A 24236-nucleotide genomic window follows, 5' to 3' on the forward strand; every position below is an offset into this window, starting at 1 on the left:
AATTTATGTAAACTAATTTAATTGGTTTCTTCGTTGTTGGTCAGTAATGCAAATATATAATTTTTATGATAAGTATTAAATAATTAAAATTTATTTATTAAAATAAACCTCTTTAAATTAGTCAATTTGTCAAAATAATAATATGATAAATTAAATTAAATTTGGATAGTAAATTACTAATATTTTTTTGATTGTTATAAACATCAAGTTTATCTAGATTTCGCCACCATCATTACATTGACCACAACCTCACCAACAGCAATACTTTGTCAAAATCTAAGCCTTTGCGAATATACATATAGATAAAAACTTCTATAATCTATCTGTCAACGATAAGTGTTGAATCTCTCCTAACATGTCTCACATGTAAGATGTCACCGAGTCATTCTCTCCAAACTAATGGCTATAGTATTTCCCAAGTGGCCAATCAAGATCTATACACATACCAAAACTTAGAGAAAAGTTCATCCTTACCTACAAATTTTGGCCCATAGCCTCGAGAAAGATTTTATGTCTCTCCTTCATACCTTCTACACCGTTTAATTTTGGCTCAAAAATATTCTTCCCTTAAATTTATTTAAAAAATTAAATAATCTAATAGGAAAGATACACACTGAAATTTTCGAAGTTTCAGAGATATCTTTTCCTGCATATTTTCCAATATGTTTTTAGGTGATAGACGAAAGTAAGGCGGAATCTGTTTCAGAGATATCGTTGATCATTGCAGCTGTGCTCATTTTGTTGTTGTATCCTAGGAGACAGCCAACCACCATTTCTCCAGCGCCATATGAGCGGTGAAATTTGTTTTAAGGAGATTGTTTATACAAGCCTCAACTATTAGTATATTATTTCAATTTAATTTAATTTTCTGTTTTCTAATTTTATGTATATTTTTTTATTCGATCTTGTGATTAATATAAAATTTTATATTAATTTTATTTTACTAACGTTTATGCAACATAACATATGCCACACAGTAATTCTTTTCATTTCTCCATTTAAAGGAACATAGAATTACTTAATTTAGAGTACAATACAAAGCATAGTTGGCTTTATCAGCCATAAAACTAGAATGCATGAAGTCGAGAATATTGAAATAGATAACATAATCATTAAGGTACTATGTTCGTAACTTTCAGGTTTTCATGGAAAATAGAATTTATAACAATGGAGCTCATATTTTCATTAGAGGTGATCATGGGCCGGGTTGAGTTGAGTTCGTGTTAGGCCCATACAAAATTAAGGCCTGGTTTCTAAGCTCGGACCCTACCCAAAATAAGGGTTTAAAAATTTATTCAAGCCCAGCTCGAGAGAAAATTGCTAAGTCTGAGCCCGGCCCGACTCGGCCCATATTAAATATATATATTTAATATATATAAAATATATATTTGATTAAAAATAAAAATATATATTTGATTAAAAATAAAAAAATATATATTTAATATATAATTCGGGCCGAGTCGGGCTCGGGTCAAAAAAGTTTTACCTGAGAAAACGGGCCTCATTTTTTGTCCAAACTCATATTTCGAGCCTATATTTTTACCTGAACCCTACTATTTTTCGGGCGGACCGTCAGGCCGGGCTGAGTAGCCCAACCCATTATCACCTCTACTTTTCACTTCTAGTTTGTAAATGGGAAGGGAGAAGAGAAAAAAAATATTTATGGTTTTTAATATTTTTTACCTAAAAGAAGGGGAAATTTTTATCAAATCCTTCTCTGATTATTCTATTTTTTTTGTGTTTTTAACAATGCCACGTTACATTCTTTAGTGGGCCACGTGTTTTTTTGTCAGAAATTGATACCATTGAAACAAAACAAAAATATAAGTACTATATTGGACAATTGAAAACAGTGACGAATCTTAAGGGGGTTGGCCGCTGCCCGGCTTTCCCTAAAATATAAAATTACTATTTAAGTCCTTAAATGTTTTAAAAATTTTAAAATAGTAAAGATAAAATTATACTTTAGCTTTTCTAAAATTATAAAAATTTAATTTAATTCTTTAAAAATTATAAAATATAGATTATAAAAATTAAAATTTCGTTTTCCTCTAAAAAATTATTCTGGTTTTGCCCTAATTGAAAAGTATATCGAAAGATGTAGTAAAGTACATTGAAAATTTCTGCCATTATCCCGTTTTAAATTTATATATTTTAAAAGAACAAAAATGTAAAATTTGCCCTCAATATATTTTGAGGTGCCTAAGAGAAAAGGGGTATAATTTGAGGATCAATTTTTCATTTAAACCTTAGTCTAATAATGTTACAACTGACTAGCGGTTTCTTATTTTGGGGTAAAATGAGAGGAAAATGATAGTTTGAGGACCAAGTTTGCAGTTAAACCTTAATCTAATTACGGTGCAGTGGGGAAAAAGGCAAAACAACATAAACGGATAAACCCTACCAAACGCAACGCTCAATTTCCTCCAGCTTTTCCTTCGCGGTCTCGGTCTTTGGTCTTTCTTTCGTCTTTGTGCACTCTTATTGAATTTCGAGTTTAGATCTGCTACTGTATTCCTTGAAATTCCGTGTTTGGCCTTCTTCGTTGAACCTCCCAAACTGTTTTCCTACCATTCAACGAATTAGGGTTCCGGTCTTTTCTCCGTTTGTTCTTTCTTGTTTAAAATCGCATCTGAAAAAAAAAAAGACAAAATTTTCAACCTTTCAAATATTTTGGTTTATAACATAAACTTCATTAGCTCATGTTTGTTAAATTTGTTTGATTCCCATTGCGCTTGCTTGAGTTTACTGGGCGTTAACTTCAAGCTTTCTTTTTATTCGGTGTCGTTTATTGGGTTTGTTAACTTCTGAAACCGATGGATACTCGGAGCCCTAACGGATCTTCGCCGCAGCAACCACGGTCTGTGAAGAAGCATGGAATCACAAAACCAATATCCCTTGCGGGGCCTGTTGAGGTTGATATTCAACGGAATACGGAATTGGAGAAGGTAATCTCGTGTGTGTATGTGTGTTTAAGGATTGCATAGTTTTAATGATATTTAATTCACGAGTTGTTCTTTATTTCTGCAGTTTTTGATAGAGTCTGGGCTTTACGAGAGCAAAGAAGGATCTTCGAAAAGGAAAGAGGTTCTTGGCCATATCACCGAGGTAATTAGCTAATAATTGAAGTTTGCTTGTTGCCATTAGAGGAAGAAAAATGTAAATAGTGTTTGTACGTTGCTGTTTTGGGACTATTGGTTCATGTTTTTCATATAATTACTAAGCACCTAGTTGGTTTGCACGTTATGGTGATTGCACGGTGATATAAATCTTTCATTTCTATTAATTATTTTGGTATATCTTTCAGGGAAAAAACATTTGCCGAGAAATAAACTAATTATGAAAGAGAAATGCACTGCAGATGGCTTTAGCATATTGTTCAGTTAAAGATGTTTGATCTCTTTTTTTTGTTCTGAAGTTTAGGTGTTTTGACCGAATCTCATATTTTGGTGTAGTTCTGAAAAAAGTGAATTATTTTCCTTATAGATTGTAAAAAGTTGGGTAAAGCAATTAACACGTCAAAAAGGGCTACACGGATCAGATGGTGGAAGAAGCAAATGCTGTCATTTTCACTTTTGGATCTTACCGTTTAGGGGTAAGTATGAACTCTAATTCTCTCTGAAGTCTACTATTTCGTTAACTCATATTCTTTCTGGCATTGCTTGGCGTTTGTAGAAACTCTAGAATTATTAAGGTTTCTCTGTGGGCATGTACTTCGTCTGTTGCTCTGCCAACTGCCATTGATGTTAATTCTGTTTGGATTGTTTTGATTTGCGTGTCACAAGTTTAATCGATCTTTGATAGTCATATGCTAAGCAACAATTCATATTTTGATTAGGTGCATGGACCTGGGGCTGACATAGACACTCTGTGTGTTGGGCCATCTTATGTGAACCGTGAGGTGTTTTTTATCTGCTTTTTTTAAAAAAACAAAGAAAAAAGAGTTGCACCTTCAACTAAGTTTGGCGGGGTGTAGTTCGAGTTTGACTAATATTAATTTGAACTTTGCTAGGAAGATTTCTTCATCATTTTGCGTGATATTTTGGCTGAAATGGAAGAAGTTACTGAACTTCAACCCGTTCCAGATGCTTATGTCCCAGTAATGAAATTTAAGTTCCAAGGGATATCAATTGATCTTCTTTATGCAAGTATTTCTCTTTTGGTTGTTCCAGATGTAAGTTTGTATTCCATTTGATGATTTTTTCCATTTACATGTGTCTATGTTACTGCTGCATTGCATCTCTTAATGCTTAAGTGAAGGCCAAGAATGATTTTATCTACACATTGCAGGTGGTACGAGCTATTCTCTGATAAAGAAATCTTTCTTGGTTTTCTTGATATGTTGTCAACCTATTTGTTTTATAATAACTGATAGGCAATTTTAAGCATAAGGCAGTATGCCTATCTGGTATTCTTTTGTTTGAAACAGCACATTATTCTTATTAAGTAATTGGCAAAATTGTCATATCTGACCTTTTGCAACTCATAGATACCTCCAAATATAGGAGTTCTTTTAGTGGCCCCCTCGGTTTTTTCCTCAATGGTTTCAATAAGCAAAAGTGCCTTCTACTGTATTTAGACAATTTATAAGTTTGGGTTCAAAATGAATTTGACCAGCAGTTGGATGGGTCTTGGAGTGTTTTAACTGAATTTATGGTCAGGACTTGACTCTTGAATGTTACATTTGCTGAAGGGACCGACCAATATAGAAATTCCATAATGTTCTGTTACTAGTTATATGAATGTTACATTTGCAGTGCATGTTTAGTTGCTCTCAATTTTGATATCTATGTTCTTTTTTGAACTAATCAACAAGATCTTGATATCTCACAAGGCTCTGTTCTGCTTAATGTTGATGAGCAAACTGTTCGAAGTCTTAATGGGTGCAGGGTTGCTAATCAAATCCTTAAAACTTGTTCCAAATGTTGAGGTGAGTATTGTGTGTTGACCTCCACTTGTTTTATTTTTATTAATTTTCTCATTTTGCACACTTCTAATCCATTGTATAATTATAGCACTTTCGCATGACGCTTAGATGTCTGAAGTTCTGGGCCAAAAGGCGTTGCATTTATTCCAATGTAAGATTGGTAGTTATTGATTTCCTTTTCACTGGCTTTTTTGCTTCCGTATCATGTTTTATTTTATTTTTCTGTTTTTACTTGTTTATAGGTTTAAGGATTTCTAGGAGGTGTAAACTGGGCTCTTCTAGTCGCACGGTGTGCCAGCTTTATCCCAATGCAATACCTAGTATGCTGGTTTCTCGATTTTTTAGAGTATATACTCGGTGGAGGTGGCTGAACCCTGTTATGTTGTGCTCAATAGAAGAGGATGAACTTGGATTTCCTGTCTGGGATCCTTGGAAGAATCCTCGTGACCGGTTTCATCATATGCCAATAATAACTCCAGCATACCCTTGCATGAACTCCAGTTACAATGTCACTATAAGCACCCTTTGTGTTATGATTGAGCAGTTCCAATATGGTAATAAGATATGTGAGGTGAGATTATACAAGGATATCGTATTAAGGTCTTGCTGCCTGCATTGAGGCTTGAACTATTGATGACTCATCTTAATATTTTTGTTATTATGTAGGAGATTGAGCTAAACAAAGCTCAATGGGATGCTTTGTTTGAACCTTATCTTTTCTTTGAGGCATACAAAAATTATCTACAAGTTGACATAGTTTCAGCAGATGCCAATGATTTGCTGGTATGGAAAGGCTGGATGGGATCACGGCTTAGGCAGCTCACCTTGAAGGTAAACATTAACTTCGCCAGTGGAGGAGTACTCTATCGAGCTTTGATGTCTGGGCTAAATTTTCCTTTTTATGACTTTTAAGATAATAATTCAGTGCAGTGAATATTTTTTTTTTCTCATGGTTTCTATGTCACTCTGCAGATAGAGCGGGACACAAATGGAATGTTGCAGTGTCATCCTTACCCAAATGAGCATGTAGATACATCCAAGCAGTTTGCACATTGTGCATTCTTCATGGGCTTGCAGAGGAAAGTGGGAGTGATTGGTCAAGAAGGTCAACAATTTGACATACGTGGAACAGTTGATGAGTTCAGACAGGAGATAAGTATTTACCTGTATTGGAAACCGGGAATGGATATTTATGTTTATCATGTTCGTAGAAAGCAGCTTCCTGGCTTTGTTTTCCCTGATGGATATAGACGGCCTCGACCATCGAGGCATCCAAACCAGCATAGTGGAAAAACTTGTGAAGTTGTCACAAGGTCACGGTCAGGGTCTGCAGAAAGACAAATTAAGAGAAAACATGTCAATGAAACAGTTGACAAAAAATTGGACAAACCTGAGAAGCGGGCCTCTATTAGCCCCCAGAGGTTGGAGTCCGTTTCTCTAGAAAGTAGTACAAGGGGATCTGGTGGAACATCTCATATTAGTATTGGTCAACCAGTTAAACCAGATCACCAAAGATGTGGGGATGTTGATGGAAATTCTGTTGATAGCCTGTCTAGTGGGCTGTTAGACAGTAAAGAAAGAAATGTTGAGATTACCATTCTGCGGGCTAGAACTGATAGTCCAGGGTCCCTCACCATACGCGGGCAGCCTTCTTTAAATGTCGATAATTTGCCAGTAGTTAGAAATGCAGAGCCTGCTGAACAGATGGGTGAACCTGTTCTTAGGCAGGAGTTCCTTACTGCATGTGAAGTTCCTAATTCTGAAACAAGGGAGACATGCAAGAGTAGCTTGTATCAAGAGAAAATTGAGGATTTGGCATTAGCTTACATGGATGATTTAGAGACTGGATTTTCCAGGAAAAAATTAAACTGGAAAGGAGGTGGTGTTGGGGTTGATCAAGAGGCGGTCAAATTGTGTAATAAAACAGCAGTAGTAGAAACTGCTGAAAGTGTATATGGGTGAAGTTCCAATGTGCAGAGCCTCAATTGCGTGGTGAATTTCTTTGTTTGAGGTATTTGGTTAAAAGATTGTAGCGAATGGCAGCGAGAATACTGGAAGTTATGGAGATAGTGAGAGTCGGGGATCTTTGCAGGGTGGTGGTGTCTGCATTGCAGATTTAGATTCACTTCTGGTTACGGACATCCAAATGCAAATGGTGTTCTCCAAAATTGTTTGTCTGAAGAATTGAAGGTTTTGAATCTTACTTTTGGACTTAAGTTACTTAATGTTTTTAATCATCTACTTTGTAGTAGCTGCTTCTCATACTGTTTTGTTTTCTGTTTCGGTTACCTTCTTTGTTGCTTGTCTTGTTCTGTATAGTTGGGTCATTGTGTTTTTAATCTGTATTTTTGTATATTGTTCTTGAGAAATGAAGTATTGAGTAAGGAAATGGTCATAACTTGATGTTTAATGGTGTGGGAATAAAATCTTCATTTCAGATGACTTTCAGGATCTTATGACTCTGTTGTGTTCTTCTTTTAGGAAATCTTTGAGCATTTTCATGTGATCATTGCGATTGTCTAGTTGTCTTCCCTAATTTCTTTTAATTAAGGAACTGGTCATAACTTGATGTTTAATGGTGTGGGAATAAAATCTTTATTTTTGATGACTTTGAGGATCTTATGACTCTGTTGTGTTCTTCTTTTAGGAAATCTTTCAGCATTTTCATGTAATCATTGTGATTGTCTAGTTGTCTTCTCTAATTTCTTTTAATTAATGTTAATTTTTCCCCGCCAATCTCCTAACTTGTACGTATGTGGTGGCCGGCCCTTTACCACCATCATTCGGGCTATGTTTCCAGTGATTGTGCTTAAGATCCTGACTATGTTTATTGTCTACAGGCTCAGATACTTGACCCTCCCTCTTATTTCTTAAATATCCATAGACTATTTTTGGGTAACTAATTGGCCTATTGATCTTATTTTATTTTATAGCAAAATATCCCAGTTGGAAAGGTTGTACGTTCTCAAGATGGAGCTAGGTCTGTAACTTCACAGAAGCCAATGGTCAGGCATGTGCTTATGGAAATTCTGTTTTGTTTATGCAAATTATGATCTCTTTACGCTTATTTTTTTTAAATCATTTTTAGCAGGTCGAGTTTGAAGTCAATGACATAATGTGTTGTAGATGATGCATGTGGAGAGTTGTTACCAAAGGAGTAAGGCCGGTGCCTCAGTAAGTGTTCCTTTAATTGCTTGCATAGATTGCCTGTTTTGCTCTGTGGTTTTAGATTGGAGGAGCCATGAAGCTAAGAATGCTGGTGCTTTGAATGGCTGCTATCTCAATTTTAAACACTCGTATGTGGTGGCAGTCGGTTTTTGCTCTATTTATGAATCAAGTATTATTAATCGAGGAATTGTATAATATCATAATGGCAGAGCACTGTATCATTTATTTTTATTTTATTTTTTGCAACTTTGGTTAATCCTTTGTACACAGTTGATACCTAATAATACAATTCGATGCTTTCTTTCTAGTTGGTAAACTCATCTCTCTCACATACAGAAAGCTATTTGCAGCTAGATTACCAAGGAGTTTTTTTCCCTTGCCTAGTATATTCAGCAGACGTTCCCATGTTAATCCTTAAGAAGTGTTAAAATAAACGAGCAAGGCTTGCTTTTTTACTCTTCTGAATCCTGTTGACATTGTTGTCCATATTGCAATGATGTTTTCCACTTTAGGGTCACCGTTGCTATCTGTAGATTCAGACGACATAAATCATGCTGTCATCTTCCTCGGATCCCTTCTTACTGTGCTTGTAACTGGAAAAATAAGCATCAGTGTCTCTGCCTAGACGTTGAGCTACTTCAAATTCACTTCCCACTTTTTTGGCTGCATGACCATCAGGAAGACAACAGCTACGAAGGATATTCGAAACTTCATTCATGGAAGGCCTGGTAGAAGGTGATGCATGTGTACAGAGGATTCCTACTTTGTATACCAGTATCATTTCCTCCATGTAGGATGGTTCTTTGACCTCTGGATCAAGTATTTGATCTATTGGCTTATCCTCTGAGAAGTGCTGCCATGCCCATTCTACCAAGCTCATATTCTCGTCTATGTTGTTGGCTTTTCTTCCTGTCACCAATTCCAGCAGTACCACTCCAAAGCTGTAAACATCAACCTTTGCATTCACTTTTGTTGTATATGCATACTCTGCAATGTCAAATAACAACTTTGTGTTAAAGGGATGCTGCAATCTTTCTGATTCAAAAGATAGTTGAGATTCGTAAGGGGACAACAGTAATGATTTTAAGTGCTTTTACCTGGGGCGAGGTAACCGAAGGACCCTGCAATTGCTGACATTGTTTGAGAACTTGCATGCCTAGTTAGCATCTTAGCAAGTCCAAAATCTGCAATTTTTGCATTGAATTCAGAGTCCAACAAGATATTGCTAGACTTCACATCACGATGGATGATTGGTGTAAGGCACTCATGGTGCATGTAGCATAGCCCCTGAGCAGCTCCAACCGCAATTTGCAACCTTCTTGGCCAGTCCAATATAGCATGGTGGACGGAACTCGTCCCTGACACTGAGCTTCTTTTATTCCCATGAAGCCATCTATCAAGACTCTGGTTTTCCATATACTCGTATACCAGCAGCTTTGAATCTTCGCTGGAAATGCAACATAATAACTTCACTATGTTGGAATGGCGAATGTTGCTCAATATTTCAACTTCTGCTAAGAACTCTTTCTCAAGCTTGTGACCCACTCTTTTACTATTCCAAATTTTCTTCACGGCAACAGATTCGCCTGAATGGCTTATGACAATTTGATAAACTTTCCCAGAGCCACCACTTCCAATGAGATTGTTATCAGTCAAGTTGGACAGTATGTTTCTCTTTGTGAAGTCCAATCTCTGGAACGAGGTCAACTTCCATGTTGCTAGATACTCTTGACGCTTTCTCCTCTTATAGTCTTGAACTAGGAAGAAGGTCAATAGAAGGATAACTGTGGAAGCAAGGATGGCAAGTGCTACAATCATGGCAAGGTATTTAGATGACAGTCTCTTGGGCTGATGGAGTTTGGAATAGCAGTCTGGAAGCTTTAGAATTGGATGATCTGCACATAAATCAGCATTTTTCAGGAAACTGCTTTCATATACAAGGTTATTTAACTGCTTGGGAATCCTTCCAACGAGTTGATTGGATGACAAGTTGAGTGAAGTCAGCTTCAGGTTGCCTATTTCAGGAGGAATTTGACCAGAGAATTGATTTTCAGATAAATCTAAGTTCAGCAGATCAGGTAAAGACCCGATCGCAACAGGGATTTGACCATAAAGCTTGTTATTGGAGACATCTAATGTAGTTAACGATCTCCATGAGATTATTTCAGATGGTAGTTCACCGGAAAAATTGTTACCATCGAGAAGCAGAGTATCGAGGCGAGAAAGAGCTGTTATCTCCTTTGGAATTTTGTCCGAAAATAAGTTGTTGCTCGCTTTAAAGACGACCAAATTTGACCAAGATGCAATTCCGGTTGGGACTTCACCAGAGAACTTGTTGTCACTGATTTCCACCCTTGACAAATTCCATGTAACTCTACTTGGTAGTTTGCCCGAAAAGGAATTGTTTGTTAGCATCAAGCTCGACAAATTGAAAGTCATCCACAGATGTCGGGGAATCTCACCAGAGAACTTGTTGTTGTGAAGTTGAACAGTGAGCAAAGTAGGACAATTTCCAAGCGACTCTGGTATTTGCCCACTGAGATTGTTTGTAAATGCAACCACTCCTTGTAGGACACCACCAGCGCATAAATTTTCAGGCAGTTGGCCACTGAATTGATTCTCTGACACCTCGAATCCTAAAAGCTTTGAGTGAAGGCCGAATTCCGGTGGCAAGACTCCGCTCAATCTGTTCTGGAAAACACGAAAATCACCCAAGGCAGGAAGTCGACCAATGCCTGTTGGTATCCCTCCTGTTAACTGATTCGCAAACAGGTTTAGAAACTCCAAATGCTGCAGCTTTCCGAAGTCTTCTGGAATGGAGCCTGTCAAGTTATTCACCGAAAGATCGATTTCAATCAGATTCAATGCATCGATGGTTTCGGGTATCCCACCGGACAGCTTATTGTGGAAGAGATAAAGAATTGTTAAATTCTTCAAGGAGAACATCATACTAGGAATGGGGCCTTCCAAATTGTTTATAGCTAGGTCCAAGTGCTGTAGACTGGAAAGATTGTTGAAACTTTCAGGGATTTCACCAATCAAATTGGTTGTTCTCATCGATAAGTACTTCAACTTGCTCATCTGACCGAACTCTAGTGGTATTTTCATGGGGACAAACTCGTTATAAGCCATATACAAAACCTCAAGATTGGCCAAGTTTCCAATTTCTTTAGGAAATGTTCCCTTGAACTGATTTCGGTATATGTACAAGGCTTTCAACTCCGGTAATCTTCCAATACTTGGTGGAATATTACCGGAAAAATTGTTGCCACTAATATCCAAGTAAACCAGAGACGACAATCGGTCAATATCATCAGGGATTGGACCAACAAAATAGTTTTGAGAAAGGTCTAAGACTTGAAGCTTTGAACAATTGTAAAGGATTGGGAACTCTCCAGGGATGAAATTGTCCCAAAGGTCAAGGACAGTGAGGTTTTTAAGGCCACATATCGTTGGAGGAACTCTTACCGTGATGTTTTTGTCGCGGAGATGAACTTCAGTAACTGAACCAGCGGTGCAGTTGATCTCCGGCCAATCACACGGTGAGGATGATGAGTTCCAGGATCCAATGGAGGGTGGATTGTCGAGCTGTTGTTTAAGTTTGAGAAGAAGGGTTCGTTCAGCGTTGATGTCTTGTGAAATGGCTTTGAAGGGCGTGGAGAGGAAGAGGAGGAAGAGAAAGGATAAGCATAATACAGACATTTTCTGGATATTGGACAGGTACTTGCTTTCCTTTTTTCTGGAAAAGGGCTGGTTTTTTAACTTTCATGGGTGAGTATGGCCTTGCCTGGGCTCACTCTTATAAGCAAGCTTTGGGTTCTGTTTAGTATAGACTTTCAGGTTCAGATTTCAGACTGTGAATCAGTTCTGGTCGCAACTGGTAAGAGTTTGGTCTTTACACGCATTAATTTTAATCATTTATCTACGATTGCCATTGCTTTTACTCTACAACCATTCTTACTTAAATATACGAGGTTTTTTTTTTTTCTTTTTCCTTCTGTGAAATGTTTTAATCTCACAAATGGAGCTAAAAGAACTCTTATTAATTGAATTTTTTTACTCTACTTTTGACACTTACCTTTTTGACCTTGCTTTTGCTTGTGAGTTCTGCAGGAAGTGTAACAAATGATTTTTCGTATATATATTTTATTTGATAAATAAATCCATTTACTGTGGATTTGTCTTTACTTTCTCTCCTCTTGCGTAATGTTTGAGTCTTCACGCTGTTTGAATGACAGTTTCGCAATTAGTAGCAAATATACGAGGATTTTGGTAAAAAGATAGTTGGTTGAACAGTCAACCATCATGCTCTGCACTGGTGCGCTGCTTCTTGACTAAAGTGAAACCTACAGAAGAGTGAAGCGAAAGCATAGGCCAAGCCGTTGAAAAGCTTTATGGAGTAGTGGGCGAGTCAAGCGTTAAAAGTTTTGGATCAACAAGATGTATATATATATAAAAGTAGAATTTGGCAACTTGCGGGAAACTTCCTATTTTGTTAATTTCTTTGTTTGAATCTTACTTTTACCAAAACCCATTCTTTTATTTTCCATTGGCTACCATTAGTTGTAATTTAAATTTATATATATATTATCTATAGGTCAAAATATGCAATAAATTTTTGTACTATTTCTAAATTTGAAATTTAATTTTATGCTTTTATATTGAAAAATTTAGCATTTTATTTTTAGGTTTCAAAATTTAAGTACAATTTGTTAACATAATTAAAATTATTTTATCAAATTTAAGTTCCTTACAATATTTTTTAGTTATAGATTTTTTAAATTTAAAATGTCACATTAATAAATTTAATAAAAAAATTTAACTATATAAAAAATTAGACAAATTTTAAATTTTAAAAGAGAAAACTTAAATTCTTTGAAATAAAAATATAATAATTAAATTCTAAATTTATAAAGAATACAACGATTTATAATATATTTTAATCATATTTAAATTATAATGGAATGTGGGCCTGAATAATTTTCTTTTGTTAATGTCCGCCTGAATTTGATGTTAAGTAATCATTGAATTAAACAAAGAATTTGTATTCTATAAATTAAGTAATTGTATGCATGATGATAATCATGTTATTTAAATTCATATACTATCTGTTTGCTGCCAATAGACTTGATTTTTGTAGTTTATTTTTGAGAAATTGTATTCGATTATTTAGATTGGTACTTTCGTACTAATATAATTAGTTTGTATTTAGGGTGAAGTCGAACAATATTTTAGGGCGAATGAAATTTAAACTTTTTATAATCTATATCTTTATAAAATTTGAAGGATTAAATTAAATTTTTATAATTTTAGAGGGGGCTAAAGTGCAATTTTATCTTTACTAATTTAAAATTTTAAAAAAAATTTTAAGGGCCTAAATAAAAATTTTCTATTTTAGGGGGGCTAGGGCCCTTGCCAGACTCCCTAGATTCGCCTCTTTTGTACTAACTATAATTGATAAACATAAATTAACTTTTTAAAAATCTTTAAAAATATATAAATTAATAAAAAATATTTTTTTATATTAAGAATGAATTTAGACAAATAGTTACTAATTTATTCGATTCATTTTAGATATATATTTTAGTAAGTTTAAATGTTTTATTTTATAAAATATTAGGTTATTTATATTATTTCTAAATTAAAAAACAAAATTTTAAATATAAAAATTTTAAAATTAAAAGATTTTATAAAAAATAACCTAAATACATAGTTGTCCAAATTCAAATGCATCTAGACAATTATTGTAAATATACTTTTAGTTTCTTTTATGTATTTATATATATATATTAATTTATATATTATATGTTGCAAATTTATATATATATTTCAAAATATTTTATGCTTTTATATATTTTTAAAATAATAACCTAAAATTTGATATTTTACAAAAATAAAAAATATAAACTTACTAAAAGTACATCTAGAATGAATCTAAACAAATGTAAATGAGTGATCAGATTCATATTTATCTAACAAGCATTTGTCCAAGTTCATTTTTTATATAAAAAATTATACTTTTTTATTAATTTATATGATTTTAAATATTTTTTAATTATTAAATTTATGTTTGCCGCGTGGCATATTGAGAGGCTACCATGTGTCACTATCGGATTGACCATCAGTGTCATATTAGCATAAACTAATGATGTTAGTACGAAAGTACAAACTTGAATGATAAAATATAAATTTAAATACCAATTAAATATTTTTAGATAAATTCAAGAGAAATCACATATTAACTTTTTTAGTAATTATATTGAGATTTTCAGTAAGTTGTGCACATGCATTGCTCATAACGATAACCAATTCGATATAATATATAGGTTTTTGTTTGATACGTAAAATTTTATATATGTCGATTTAAATAGTAGATATTCATTGATGACTCATGATTTTTTATTCTATGTGAAATTAAAAAAAAACTCTTTTATCAATATATCAAATAATCTAACATATATAAGAATGTATCATTCTTTTAAAAGATGCATTAACGATTATAAGCAAAATTATAACATTGTCACATGTGGCTTTAATTATGTTGAAAAAATAATAAAAAAAGAAGTAAAGACTCACAAGTCCTTCACCCAATTTCTAGGTGTTAGGTCACTTGGAAATTATTTTCTACAGTAAGAGAAGAATATAAGAAATTTAAGTGCTATGAGTGGAAAATGGATGTAAGAAGAGGAGAAAAGAATATGAAAGGCATCAGTATCACAACTATTCAATATTCCAATCTAGAAAATAATATCATCAATGTGTTTAGTACAAATGGGTGCCCTCATTTCCAAGTCAAGTTTATACAGTTTTCACGTGTAGCGGAAAATATGGGAAAGGGAAGATGGTGGTAATTGACCTCATTAATTAATTGCTCGCTAAAGCAAAGTTGAGTCCTGTCCTTGGATGATAAACGTTATTGTGCGGTTGTTACGGGAGCACAAAATATAACATCAAGTATGAAGTCATGTCTTAAATCATTATACATTAATTACCTGTAGAGTTTTTTAAGTTTTTATAAATAGGTTGAAGGTGTGATAAGTATCACATTTGTTTATATATTTAATTTTTTTTTTGGTCAATAAAGGAACATAATATCGTAAACAAAAGTCAAGCAATAGTTTGGTACAATGTTTCACCCCTAGCATCCGCAAACCAAAGAGGAAGGATGGTACTTGGAGGTGAATTACAAATACAAAATAGATCATCAACAAATAAAGCATCCGAGGGGGTGGAGGAATGAAAGTTACTCCCCAAGTGGGCAAGAGCATCTGTTCTCTTCTCAAAATACATGTTTTAGACTTTTAGAAGTCAAAGTAGTAAGGAGCATCTTGCATTCATCAATTGATAGAGACAACAAAAGATTAGATATATACTAAGATCTAACGCTAAAATAAGACCATCTCTAAGTGCCCAGAGCTTAGCCTCGACACTAGTAGCTTTGAGTATATGTTTAAATGAACTTGTCAACCATGTTCCATCATGATCTCATATCAAAGAACCTGCACCTGCACCTGCACCTGCAACTCCAAGATTTCCAAGCGAGGAACCATCAGTGTTAAGTTTAACATTTCCTTTATTAGGAGGTTTCCAACTAATAGGGAAAAAGTTTTGAACACTTCTTCGAACGACAGGAAAAGCCAACGCAAAAAATTCCACTGCTCCTTTAGTTGCTCTTTTAATAACTCTTTCGACCTGTTTGTTATTACCAAAAACAATAGAGTTTCGGAGCATCCATAATTCCCATAGCATAAAAACGAAAAACAAATACCAAGGAAATTTGGGGATATACTAAAAGGAAGTTAAAACCTATTGTTAGAGTTGCTGTAACATTCCATTACTTGACCTAATTGTCGAGTTCGAGTTACAATGTTTCACAATCGTTTTCGAAGCAACTATGTCAAATCTCATTTATTTACAAACCATTAAACATTCAAATATAACTAAAACAAGTGTATAAAACGATACATAATCATTTTCGGGTCTTCTACGAGCTTACGAAAGCTCTTTTGCTAACCTTAGGTCAAAATAGGACCAAATTGTAAAGATTCTAAATTTTTGGGTTGACATCATGATGCCGAGGGTTCCTCGTCGTGACACAACTCTCTGTTTAGGGCTCTTCGTGACCTTGAGCAATGATGTCGCCACATGGACTTTGCTTTGTTTCTTATCGTGACATCAGATGTTCGTTGTTGCAACATAACTCACTATTTTCATAAGAACCAACTTGGTTCAAGTTTGGATGACCTAAAATCATGTTTATACACCTTCCATACTACCATATCAATCACCTACCAAAGCATATAAGACAAATTGTGCAAAATTGGCACTTTCAGGTACCATCAAATTACCAACTTCTAATATCAACTAATTAATTTAGCTTATACCATTCATATTTCCAAAAACCAACCAAAACACATAACATTTCATAACCATTTGAGACATTAAACATTTACATAGGATTACAACTTTAGAAAACACATTCAAAATGATTTTTAAACATTTACATAGGATCACAACTTGACAATCTAACCATTTGAGACATTAAACCAAAATACCCCTAGGTACATACGAAATGACCAAAATGAACCACAATATACAAACTTTGTTGGGTCAAAAATAGTAGTCTAGATGCTGACTTCAAGTCCTAGGGCTTCGAGAATCACTTGCATTTGGGCACGAAACAAATCGTACGTTGAGCAATAGGGCTCTATGGTACATTTAAAATTCAAAGCATATAACATAAGCACTAGAAAAAAATTTCAATTCCATACATTTATATCTATGCACATATAATCATTAATCTTACATTTTTAGTTACTATACTTATCATCATCAATCTTTGTACTTATATGCATATAACCAAATGTTATTTCATCCCAATCCAATTACAACATTAAGCATTCAAATGTAAATATTTTCCACATATAACTTATATTCTATGACACATAATTCACTTTTTAATATCAGATTACTCACTAGTTTCTGGAGTCTACTGACTTGTTCGAATCCGTTTCAGCCCCCAAGGCTCGATTTCATTTGATTTGTATACTCAGCTGTGTGATTTCAACATGTCTTTCGCATTTAAGTACAATTCATTCAAATAGTAACAATTTATACACATTCGTATCATTCACAAAGTTACATTTTACAACCCCTATTAACTTGACTTGGATCGTCCAACCAACACATCAAACTGGCAACGAAGTGCATTACCAGATAAATCAGAATAGGGTAAACTGGCATGTAAGTGCATACTAGCGCATACAACGCATCCTGGCGCACAAAGTGCATTACCAGATAAATCGAAATAGGGTAAACTGGCATGTAAGTGCATACTAGCGCATACAACGCATCCTGGCTCACAAAGTGCATATTTGGCACACAAAGTGCATCTTGGCGTATAAGCGCATAATCCTATACATAAACCAATATTATAGCATGTCAACTATATCCAACTCAACCCGACTAGTTAATAGGATATCAATATTCAACTCCATTTTCAAATTAGTACACATATCATTTATCAATCATACACACCATCACAATTCAATTCATTAACATATCATATGTATATCATATCATTAAATACATATTCTCACTCAATTCCATAACATATTTCAAACAATTCATACTATTTTCTATTTTATTCAATTTAGTCCTCTATTGCGACAATTCATATTCAAGCTCAATTCAATAATTCAATAAATCTCTAAATACTCACCTTGACACTCCCATACACAAATAACATGAAAATGTAATAAATTTAAAATACCTTAAATCATAAATGTACAAACTAGAATTTTTGGCTACTCGTAAACCACTTTCGTTTTTCCTTTCCCTCTCGATGGTTCCTTGCTGACTTTAGCTACGAACAGTCATAAAATATAACATATTATTAGATTCCAACCAATTCATAAACAATTATCTATTCATGTAAAATTTTCAATTTATTCAATTTAGTCCCTAAAATCGGGACTCGCATAACTTTTAATCTAAAGCTTCAAATTAAAATCTGGTTTCACCAAAACTCATTAGGGGCCTTCTATTTTTTTATTCTTACGAGAAATTCATGACCTTTTTTCATTTTATTCAATTTGGTCGCTATGAAACGAAACAAGCAATTCAGCCTTATAAATTAGTAATTTTTGTAAATTATGCTTAATTTTTAACAATTTCACACCAATTTTATTCAATTCTCAACAATAGAAACTTTCAAAACTTTAAAAATTTTACAAATTAGTACATTGGTTAGCTAATTCAAGCTTTCATAACCTCAAATTTATAAAAATTAAAGAAAAATAGCTAGGGACTTACTTGAAATTAAAGACTGAATGTTAAAAACCAAGCTTCCCAAACCCTTCAATGGTGGACGGTGGTGAAAGATGAAGAAGAATAAGAAGTTTCATCTTTTCCCACTATCACATTATATGCATATTAGGTTTAAAATTAATAAAACATAATTAATTAGCTTAATCATGTTTAATTAAGCTTTAATCCTTAATTAACTTAAACTAATGACATATAACATCAAATCCCACTAAAATCCATTGTAGTTTGGTTTCTCTTCAATTTTAATCCTTTAAATAATTGTTGTTGAAGTCCTCAAGCCTTAATCTAATTAAAAATCTATAGCGATTAAACATTTACAATTTAGTCCCCGAGCCATAATTACTCACAATTTCAGTTAAATTGCTAATTCAAATTTCAATTCATCTATACACTAACTTCACAATTATCCCCATTTAGTATTAATAGACTTGATTTACGAAAACAGGGTCCTGAAACTGTATTTTCTGACACCACTAAAAATCGGGTCGTTATAGTTGCCTAACAATTAGAAGCCACTAGGTAGTAAATGAAGATGTGTTCCAACGTTTCCCAATCTCCATTACACGATGGGCACATGTCTATAGACCCAAGGCCTCATTTTAACAACATTGACATCGTTGGAAATATATTCAAACCATATTTCCACATAAAAATACACAGCTTAGGAGGAACCTTTTCTCGCCATATGTTCTGCCTTAGTTTATCATTAGGGAAATGTTAGTTTTGATGGATTTCACAGGTAAAATCATATGCACTTTTAAGGGTAAAAGTGCCTATTTTTGAAAGACTCCAAGCGAGTCTATCGGCACCAATCCTATCCGAGACAAGTGTGCTCATGAAAATATCATTAATTTTTGAAGGAAGTTACTATGACAATTGAGGCTGTCTTTAAATTTGCCAATGTTGTCAAGCTTGTTGAAAAGGCAATGAGTTTTTTTTTTCTTTTGAGAGTGGACTTGAGATCAGCTTGCAAATTGGCACTTCTTCGGACCAATTATCATCCTAAAAACTTACTGAATTTCCATCACCAATGATGCGTCGTTGAGAGCACCAAAAATATCCTATCCTTATAAAATAACGAAAAGAATAGCATAAGGGAAGTAGGGTCAAATCTTCAGGGATTGTATTTGCACAAATTCCTGTTCCTCGAGATTCCGGGCAGAGTCGTGCCTAAGAAAAATGGTGTACCTGGAAAAAAAATAAAAAATAGAACTAAAAGTATGGATGAATTGAGATTGCGTAAACTGAAATTGTAAAAATAAACATAGTTGAGAAAAGAGAGTCTTTGATGGGGAGATTCTAGCCTTCGATTATATTGATCCTGCATGGGTTCAATCCTAGGCTTTTAGATGATCCTTCTCATAATAGAATAAGCTAGTTATAGTGGAAGAGGACACCTACGACCACCAGCTCCACTTAGATTTTAGACTTACGATATAGAGGAACCTGACTCTAGCCAACCGTCACTTTTGTGGAACCGTCTTACACTAGATCATCACTTTTCAATGGCGAATGCCACACAATTTTGTCTTTTAGGCTTGACAACTAGTGACACAGTAAGCTAACGAACCGACTGTGCAACTTTCTCAAAACATACAAAGCGACCGCCTTTGCATAAGATGAAAATATCACTTTTGAAGGGACATGGACAGAAGCGTCAGTCCCGTAGTACAGGGAAACGATGAATATTTGTTGAGAAGGCTAAGTGTGGATTCTAAGCCTCATGAACCTTTTTTGGAGAATCTCGACAACCTTTGGCTAGATGAGTTTAGTGGCTCACTTTTTGGGAAAAAAGAAATAAAATTAATAAAAATGGAATTTTATTGAATAAATAAAAGTAACAAAAGCTAGAGCTTTTTGGGAAAGGGAGCTTTTACAGAAAGATAAGTGCAATTTGTGTCACTCCAACCCCTATTTATAGTACTTAGAAAACCTAGTCTATTCCTATTTAAATTCTAAAAGATAAATAAAGATAAATAAAGATAAAAGCTAAAAATAAATATAAATAATAATCTTAACAATAATCCTAATATAATTAAAATTTAAATAGAGTCTTGTGTTTATAAAATCTCTTCTTTGCACTTTTACCCCCAAGTTTGCCACACGTTGGATTTTCGACACCACTTCTTTCCTATTCCGCATGCTGGCACATTTTATCTTTAAATTCAACCCTTTTTCCCCTAAATATCCTTTTGCCTTTAATTTAGTCCTTACAAGATAAAAAACTATAAATAGCTCAAATTAGTAGGATCATACTCAAAATAAATACGTAATTAATACATAAAAATATGTCATTCTTGAGTATTATCAACTAATTACCTATTACATTCCGTTCTCAATAAATGAGCTTATCTATTTTAGGGCAACCTAAATAGGAGAATGATTTTTTCAAAATTTCATACTATTCCTTTTCAAGGATGAACCTCCACTCTAATTTGATCAAGTGAGCTTGATTCTTGTTGTTTGCTTTATGCAGTCCAAGGCCACTATGAAATTTTGGTTGAGTTACATTATCCCAATTGGAGAGATGAAATTTTTTTGACTCCTCTTGACTTCCCCAAGAAAATTATATTCATGTGACCCAACTCCGAAAGAATATTCGATGGTAGGAGTTGACAATGCATAAAATAATTGGGATAGTGGCAGTAGTGGATTGAATTAAAGTCAGTTGGTTAAATTAGGATAAGAGGCTTGCTTTCCAAGCACTAAGCTTTTTACAAAATCCATCCACTATGAATGTGTAATCATCTCTCTTAACACGTTATGAGTAAATAGGGAACCATAAATATTTACCCAACTTTGATGTGTCACCAATGTTAAGAGAGTACTTTATCCACTCACTCTTTTGGGAATCACATTTAGGGAGAATATCATTCTCGATTTTTGTAGATTAATACTTTAACCCGACTCCTTTATAAAGAGATTGATGACTCTCTTTTTAACACCTCTGTCCCATCTCCGTTGTTGGATTAGGGTTATAGAGTATTACTAATCAAAACAGAATAATTATCTTCACAATAGAAATAATTATATAAATTAAATGCTAACATGTATCAATTGAATCTAATCATGGAAAAAATACAGTTATGGGCCTTGAATCGAACTTACAAGGCCCTCAAAATAGTTTGGAAACAATCTAGGATCAAATCGAAACAAATTAGAAAATTTTGGAAGAACTTGAAAATTTTGGAAATAGGGGTCACGCGGCCGTGTGACATAGCCATGATCGTGTGAACACTTGAAGTTCAGACACACGACCATGTCCCAACTCGTGTGTCCACCCGTGCGGGTATTCAAAATAAGGCCACATGATCGTGTCACAGGCCGTGTGCCAAATCGTGTGTATTTGAAGTTGGGTCACACGACCATGTCGCAAGCTATGCAACATATTGACTTGAGGTGCACAGCCGTGTGAAACCTGCACCTAAAGTAATAAAGACACACGACCGTGTGGGGTGGCTGTGTGTGGCACACGACCATGTGACAGCCCATGTCTCAGGCCATGTACTCCATTTTTAACCCTAAATCAAGCCAATTCACACACCATTTCTTGCACAATAAGATATACCATAAATAGCCTATTTTACATGGTTAAAAACATATTCAAATCACCAAATACATGCCAACTATTCATCCATCCTATGTCTAAACAATATGCCATCGAAAGACACCTTAATTTACACACCCATTCAATTAAAGAACAAAGTTACAATTAAGGAATAAGCTTTATCATTAGTTAACCATTTATGCCTAAAACCACTAATCTAATTGACCAAAATATGGGCATACTCAACAAGCAACCATTCCAAATCATCATCATCAAATATATATACCATTTAGGATCAACTTAATTATAAATAATACAAGTGTACATCCAAAACCAAGCACATTACTAGATATACCAAAATAACTTAACAATTTACATATCAACAGCACTTATATACATGCCACATCCCAAAATGAAAAACAAAGGCTACCGAGATGGCTGGATTGTGTGAGCTCCAAATTATCTCAATGTAACCATCCACATATATATATAAACAAGAATTTCATTCCAAAATTTAGTACTTAATAACACCATAAAGCATCCGAGGGGGTGGAGGAATGAAAGTTACTCCCCAAGTGGGCAAGAGCATCCGCACATCTGTTCTCTTCTCAAAATACATGTTTTAGACTTTTAGAAGTCAAAGTTGTAAGGAGCAGCTTGCATTTACCAATTGATAGAGACAACAAAAGATTAGAGATATACTAAGATCTAATGCTAAAATTAAGACCATCTCTAAGTGCCCAGAGCTTAGCGTCGACACTAGTAGCTTTGAGGATATGTTTAAATGAACTTGTCAACCATGTTCCATCATGATCTCATATCAAAGAACTTGCACTTGCAACTCCAAGATTTCCAAGCGAGGAACCATCAGTGTTAAGTTCAACATTTCCTCTATTAGGAGGTTTCCAACTAATAGGGAAAAAGTTTTGAACACTTCTTCGAACAACAGGAAAAGCCAACGCAAAAAATTCCACTGCTCCTTTAGTTGCTCTTTTAATAACTCTTTCGACCTATTTGTTATTACTGAAAACTAGCAATTCAATTTTATAAATTAGTAATTTTCGTAAACTAAGCTTAATTTTTAACAATTTCACACCAATTTTATTCAATTCTCAGCAATAGCAACTTTCAAAACTTTAACAATTTTACAAATTAGTACATTAGTTAGCTAATTCAAGCTTTTATGACCTCAAATTTATAAAAAATTAAAGAAAAATAGCCAGAGACTTACTTGAAACTAAGGACAAAATGTTAAAAACCAAGCTTCCCAAACCCTTCAATGGTGGATGGTGGTGAAAGATGAAAAAGAATAAGAAGTTTCATCTTTTCCCTTTATCACAATTGATTAGCTTAATCATGTTTAATTAAGCTTTAATCCTTAATTAACTTAAACTAATGACATGTAACATCAAATCCCACTAACATCTATTGTAGTTTGGTTTATTTTCCATTTTAATCCTTTAAATAATTGATATTTTAGTCCTCAAGCTTTAATCTAATTAAAAATCTATAGCGATTAAACATTTATAATTGAGTCCCCGAGCCATAATTACTCACAATTTCAGTTAAATTACTAATTCAAATTTCAATTCATCTATACACTAACTTCATAATTGTCCTTATTTAGTATTAATAGACTTTATTTATGAAAACAGGGTCCTAAAACTGTATTTTCTGATACCACTAAAAATCGGGTCGTTATAGTTGCCTAACAATTACAAGCCACTAGGTAGTAATTGAAGATGTGTTCCAAGGTTTCCCAATCCCCATTACACGATGGGCACATGTCCATAGATCTAGGGCCTCATTTTAACAACATTGACCTTGTTGGAAATATATTCAAACCATATTTCCACATAAAAATACAGAGCTTAGGAGGAACCTTTTATCGCCATATGTTCTGCCTTAGTTTATCATTCGGGAAAGGTTAGTTTTGATGGTTTTCACAGATAAATCATATGCACTTTTAAAGGTAAAAGTGCCTATTTTTGAAAGACCCCAAGCGAGTCTATCGGCACCAATCCTATCTGAGACAAGTGTGCTAATGAAAATATCATTAGTTTTTAGAGGAAGTTACAATGACAATTGAGGCCATCTTTAAATTTGACAATGTTTTCAAGCTTGTTGAAAAGGCAATGAGTTTTTTTTTCTTTTGAGAGTGGACTTGAGATCAGCTTGCAAATTGGCTCTTCTTCGGACCAATTATCATTCCAAAAACATACTGAATTTCCATCACCAATGATGCGTCGTTGAGAGCACCAAAAA

General features: G+C 34.1%; 1 protein-coding gene, 1 long non-coding RNA gene and 1 pseudogene across 2 annotated transcripts; 2 read left to right on the forward strand and 1 right to left on the reverse strand.

The window, feature by feature from the left end:
* The first annotated feature begins 2399 nt into the window (after window positions 1–2399).
* LOC105772735 (nuclear poly(A) polymerase 4-like) lies at window positions 2400–7980 on the forward strand (annotated as a pseudogene).
* Window positions 7981–8282: 302 nt separating this feature from the next.
* LOC105772733 (receptor-like protein kinase HSL1) lies at window positions 8283–11947 on the reverse strand. The gene is made up of 2 exons (XM_012594151.2): window positions 9193–11947; window positions 8283–9082 (listed from the first exon to the last, which is right to left on the reverse strand). The coding sequence occupies exons 1-2, from the start codon at window positions 11795–11797 to the stop codon at window positions 8631–8633; spliced, it is 3057 nt and encodes a 1018-aa protein (XP_012449605.1). The 5' UTR covers window positions 11798–11947; the 3' UTR covers window positions 8283–8630.
* Window positions 11845–12637, forward strand: LOC128041869 (uncharacterized). The gene is made up of 2 exons (XR_008196825.1): window positions 11845–11975; window positions 12334–12637. It is a non-coding gene; the product is annotated as an uncharacterized LOC128041869 (long non-coding RNA).
* The last annotated feature ends 11599 nt before the right edge of the window (window positions 12638–24236 follow it).

Source organism: Gossypium raimondii, chromosome 6, assembly GCF_025698545.1.
Source record: "Gossypium raimondii isolate GPD5lz chromosome 6, ASM2569854v1, whole genome shotgun sequence".
NCBI classification, from domain to species: domain Eukaryota; kingdom Viridiplantae; phylum Streptophyta; class Magnoliopsida; order Malvales; family Malvaceae; genus Gossypium; species Gossypium raimondii.